The following is a 6,156-nucleotide window of genomic DNA, read 5'->3' as shown; positions in this document are numbered from 1 at the left end:
TAAATAAAGTTAAAGGCCTCCTTTTCCGGTAGCCATTAATAAACGTTATAACATTTACACTAATTCTTACAGTTCACAGGGCACCTGCCGTACATAGTTCCGTCCCAGTTCCACGACGAGGTCAGGAACCAACGTCTTGTTCAGATCTCGTGAAAAGTTTTCGCCCGTTTCGCTCTTAAGTCCACGGGCCTTTATACTTGTAATTTCTCTCTTTTTTGGGGGGGGGGGGGGGGGGGGGGGGGGGCGAACTGTTCTGTCCATATAACCTATACATGCATTGCTGTTACTTGTTTAAACAGAAAGTCAGTCAGTCTGTCTGGCGCGTTACATAGCAGTGGCATGTGTTGATGAATATGGGTCTATCCCACTCTTGGTCATACCTGGAAAAAGTATGTAGGCAACCGGGGGCTGTAAACTCGACGCCGACCAGGCGGTACAGTTACACGGAACCACGTACCCCGGGTTTGTGGGCGACGGGTGGGTGTGGGTGTGCTGGCTGGGGCAACCCAAACTGCCGAAGGCGCCGTTCTGGTATCCCAACGAGCCGTAACCCAAACTGCTGGTGGTCATGGTGTGGGGCATCTCTGTCATCTTCTGGATAGCGCTGGAGGTGAACTGGCTCGGGTCGAGGAACGAGTAAGGTACCGAGGTCGGGGGCATGAATGCCCTGACTTTCTCTGATGCGCTCAACAGAGAGTCCGAGGCTGAGAGTCCTTTCAAGTGATCCGTGTCCCCAAGGTAAGGCAAAGGGAACACATACCTGTCCTTCTTCAGTAGATTCTTGGGTTTACGTCTGGGTCTGTATTTATAGTCTGGATGTTCTTTCATGTGCTGTGCTCGCAGCCTCTTCGCTTCGTCGATGTAAGGACGCTTTTCGGATTCAGAGAGCAGCTTCCACTCCGCGCCAAGTCTTTTGCTGATTTCTGAGTTATGCATTTTGGGATTCTCTTGTGCCATTTTCCTCCTCTGGCCGCGGGACCAGACCATGAACGCATTCATTGGCCTCTTGATATGATCTACAGGCTTTGACATTTTTAAAGAGTGTGCCTTTTATCCCCAATTAAAAGTAACGTGGAAAAAGTTCTAAAAACCAACCGAGGGAGAAAAAAAAATATTCACCTGTCTTGCTGGCAGACACAGATCATGCCAGTTCTCGAATGCTTGAGACGAAGTCGGAAAACAGCATCAATAAAAATCCACACTGTCCAATTTCTCCGGAGTTAAGAAATCGTTCGCTAAGTCCAGCTATGTATACTTTCTTTTTCAAAAAACCGTGGTAGGTAGGCTATAAGGTGGAAAACAGCAACACGCATGAAAATCCACCGAGGTGAAAGCAAAGTTCCGCGGTCGAAGAGTCATAAAGTGTTGTGTTTTTTCTTAGAGATTTCCCGCCTTGCAAAGCACCTGGTTTGGAAATGAGGGGAAGCGCGTGAATGAGAGCCAAAAGCGGTGAAGTTCAAAGGCTGGGCTGGTTTGGTCTGCACGCATCTGACATAATCACAGGGCGTTCACTCGCCAACCTGAGCACCCAATCAGCACACAGAGACCGGCATAATACCTTTACGAAAATATGTATATTACTACATAAACAAAGATTGGGGAGGAAAAAGGGGGATACTCTTTCCCTCCCAGAATCCATTTAGTTGAAACGTTACAAACATACACCTTCAACCTTTTAGCAATAAAACCTGACTCCTGTTAATCCGAAAGAATGAAGTAAGGGAGCATGTTATGGTATAGCAGGATGGCTTGCAAATTAAGTAGGTTATTATTTTTTTTACAGCTAAAACCTTGAAAGGAGTAATATGAATTTAGAAATGTTATTCAATAGATTTCATATCACTGGTAAAACACACGGTGTCTTTATTCAGTTATGTGTGTTGATTTTAAATATTGTCCATACTATGAAAATCATGTACAAAGGTGAATATAATTTCATATGGCCCTTTTCCTCACTTTTATCAATATGAGGTTAGGTTTTGTATGATTGAGTGTGTGTGTGTGTGTGTTTGTGTGGGAGGGGGGGGGGGGGGGGGGGGTGGATAGAGGTGGATTATTCATTATTAAATCAATACATTTATCTGAAACAGTAGTCTACAAATTTAAACCAACACAAAATAATACTTTTCAAAAATACAACATAGCTACACAAGTACTCCCCCTGTAAATATGTTCCCGTTCCGTGTTATTAGACGTACAATATCCTCAGGCCAATATTTATTAAACGGAACGATTGTCCAACGATCCCATGGGAGCCTGATTGGAGCTGTTTAGTCGCTGTATAATATCAGAGCAAAGCGGCCACATAATAACATGTATATGCACCATTTATTTATAGTTAGAAATTATTCAAGCTAGCCAACTGCAGCTGATGCACCAATAACACATACTGCGTACATACCCTAAAATAATTCTGAATGTGATTTTAATAAATTAAAGAAAATACAAAGTCATTTTAGAAAAGCTTTAACATCTTTGTATACACATCATGTAAAACATGACTTTGTAATAATTATGCTTTATTTGATTCCAGGGAATAGACTCCAAACATGCTTGAAATATTTTCCATGCATAGGCTACAATACAATTCATAACACTCAAAGCTATATATTATTATTTTGTATTTATCCCATCAAGCTAACACATTAAAATGTTCACTGTTAAATTATGACTTTTTATCAGGGTGGTTAGTGTAGTGACATGCAGAGTGAGTTTTAACATGCAAATTATTCAGTCTGTTTATAAGGATCGCTGCTTTAATATCCCCCAGGCTAAGCGAGTCTGATATATGACTTCTTCACTGGTGATTATTAAATGAAATGTTTGTAGAATTACCAGCCAGAGTGGCTCTCGCACAGCGCCATAACAATATTAGTATGAAGATAGGCTATCAAAACAACAGATGTCTTTGAATGTACGTTAAATATTACATGGTGTTTTTTTGTTGTTGTAAACTATAACTAAATACTTATAGAAATATTATATTTCAACGTAAAATATGATTGTAAATATGATTTTAATAAATGTATGTTTTGCTAGTCTATGTCAAAATGTTCAGTTCCATCAGCATAATCGTTTGAAATGAGCCGTTTCAGAAAGTTTATTGAGCGGAGCAAAAATAAGTCGGTACATAAAGACGTAGGCAGGTAATTTCTCCAAAACACACAAGACTACTTCAGTTTTTCTCAACGGTCACACTTTATTTTTCTCCTCTACTGTCATCCTCAGCAGGGATGCTACCCATCACATCAGTGGTGTCCGTCCGTCCGGCCAAGATCGATTGATCTCTCGCTCTCTCTTTCTCGGCCATCTCAGCTTGACACATGCTGCTATTCTGTGTTGTCTCTCTCGCCAGACCAGTGTCAATACCTATAGGTGACGCACAAGGAATATTTTTAAAAAACACCTACAAACGCAGGCTACAAAATACTGGTAGGCCAAATTGTGAAATGAATGAAAAGTATTGTGTACTTGATAATGATGGCAGGCTGGTGCAGTATCTATTTAGTGTTCACGTCCCATTGCCTATCTGCTCCCTCCACTCCATTTCCATCTACTTTTCTCCCCAGCGCTCTGAGAGGAGAGCAGTGCATGAAGCTTGAAATCCGGGAGCACATCAAAGCGCTATGAACATCAATTCCACCGGGAATTAACAGACATTATTCGGGCATATATAACGTCCAATTTAAAAGTGGAGACAATGTAATGTAGTCTTATATTGAGTAAGATATGTGAAATGACTGAAATCAGTCACCACAGAAGTGTCAAGCAAGAGGGGCAAGCCTACAATAGCCTAAAGCATGGGAATATACCATATGAGGTTTTCCTTGTGTGTGATAAAGGTAAGCTCCCCTAAGGTAAAATATTCCTCTCCTGAACTGCATGCTTGAAAACTCACAGGCTACTAAGGCGCGTTCACGCACGCGTTGTTCTTGGGCTACTGTATGATATTTCTTTATTACATTTCACCATTTCTAACCCCATCGTAAAGGAACGATTAATTAATCGTTGGCAAAATACATCGTTGCGTAAATCTATGTCATGTGTCTCACATTTCCCTGCTCAAATGCATCTTAACAGATTTGTGACGTCGCCTTCAGACTCCATATACGATGAGATGGTTCCAAACAAGATAATCTTAGAGACTGCATGAGATCTCATTCACCTATATGATATGTAAGGTCTACTTCAGTGTGTAAGGCTGTTTAAATGCTGTTGTATTTATCTGTTTAACCTTATTTCTGTAAAGCTTGGGGCTTAGAAGCACTGCTAAATTTACAGACAACCCAAGCTGATGAGTGCATGCAAAATATATTGGACAGGACGTTTATTCCATAAGCTTAACAAAATACAAATGTTGTAAAAATAGCTAACATTATTTATACATATAGTAAAAAAAAATAATACATTACTTTACTTTATAAAGAACTATTACTAGAAGTTTTTGTGTGCTGGCATCGAGGAGCTTCCTCCTTCCTTTCCGTGGGGTGTTGCTGTCAAGTCCAACCCCCAGCCTAGGCAACACACACACACACACACACACACACACACACACACACACACACACACACACACACACACACACACACACACACACACACACACACACACACACACACACACACACACACACACACACACACACACACACAAAACATACTGAACTATAGAACCTACGTTAGTCGAAGAAAAATATGTCCATCCACCTTCCATTATAATGTGAATGGGAAGCTAACAGACATACCGAGGCGCTGTTACCGAGGGATCCAGCGGAGTACATTGAGGTAAGCTCCCCCACCGTAACTGTCCATGGTTCTGAAGCGGTAAGTGGCTTTCTTTGCTGTGGAAACTTGCGTCCCCCCCCGTCAAAACTCCTAAAAACCCGGGTTGACATTTCAATGCCTTTTATTTTATTTCCATCCTACTTAGTGCTGGTTCTTGGATGACAGGCTGGTGGGAACCGCAAGAGCCCATAGATTGTGGATAAAGTGTCCAACTCCATATAACTTTATAATATGTTGGATGTTTTCTTAATTCAAAATTCACCCTTAAAGAGTACCCACAGGAAGTCTTGTGATAGTAAGATTTTAGAAGAAATGACAGAAGCTACTGTACAAAAAAAAATCCTGCACAAATTTAGCCCAAATACTTTATACAGACAAAAATCAAGGATGGTGGAAGAACATTGTAAGTCCATTTTTGCACAAGTGTCACTGTGTATTGCCTAGTAACTTCTTTGTCATGATATTTACTACCACATAGTGTCCATCTTATAGCTGAGCTATAGCAGTTAGCTAGTAGTCACAGGCTAATAATGAAAGTATATATTTTGGCCAAAAGGAAAGCACATGAAAGCACACAACACACATTACAAATGTGATTGGTCCTCACCCAGTTAGCACATTTGGTTCCTTGGATGTTGTGGGAAGGTATGTTTTTGGTTTCATATTGGTTGTGGGAACGAAGCCCTGACCTGTAAAACGGAACGTTTTTTAAACGTTCTGAGAACAGAAGTGACATTTTCACCTGTTCTGAGAACATTTATTTATAGGTTACAGGGAGGTTCTGAAAATGTTTTACTCTGGTTCCTTGAAAGTTTTCCTGGGAGGTTTAATTAATGCTTGGAGAACAGAAATTATACATTATTTGGAGGTTTTTGAATACCTTCCTTAAAACTTTTACTGAATGTTTCAATAAGACTTTTAATAACACCGCTAGCTTATTTTATGGTTAACTTTTCTGTGTATTCAAACAGACCCCATTTCAAAGGAAACAATCACTCATTAAGATCAGGTGTGGCCAATTAGTGGGTGCAGCCAACACACCTAAACACACTTAACATGATAGAGGATAGAAAGACTTTTGTTAATGCTGAGCACAGAACGTATATGTTAAAAAAAAAAACATTCTCTAAATGTTACTTACGTTTTCTTGTGGTTTTTATGAATAGTTGTCTTAATGTTCTCGGAACAATTTGAGAACATTACTTTAAACAGAACAATGAGGAAAACTGTAGTAAACGTTATGTTGAATGAAATTCCCACAGAATAACGTTTTTTCTTAACGTTCTCTGAACTATTTGAGAACATTCCTAGAACATGACCCAAATCTAAATGAACTGTAACCATATTTAATCTTTTAGAAAATTTTCTGTTG

At 40.1% G+C, this 6,156-nt stretch overlaps 1 protein-coding gene across 1 annotated transcript; it reads right to left on the bottom strand.

Annotated features, from left to right (window-relative positions):
- Window positions 1–324: 324 nt before the first annotated feature.
- On the bottom strand, window positions 325–1,032 carry sox14 (SRY-box transcription factor 14). The gene has a single exon (XM_039002029.1). It carries the CDS (start codon window positions 1,030–1,032, stop codon window positions 325–327), a length of 708 nt encoding a protein of 235 aa, XP_038857957.1.
- Window positions 1,033–6,156: the final 5,124 nt, after the last annotated feature.

The sequence above is a fragment of the Salvelinus namaycush genome, chromosome 10 (genome assembly GCF_016432855.1).
Source record: "Salvelinus namaycush isolate Seneca chromosome 10, SaNama_1.0, whole genome shotgun sequence".
In the NCBI taxonomy this organism is placed as follows: domain Eukaryota; kingdom Metazoa; phylum Chordata; class Actinopteri; order Salmoniformes; family Salmonidae; genus Salvelinus; species Salvelinus namaycush.
The sequence above is the reverse complement of the archived record's forward strand: the minus strand, read 5'-3'. Positions and strand labels throughout refer to the sequence as shown.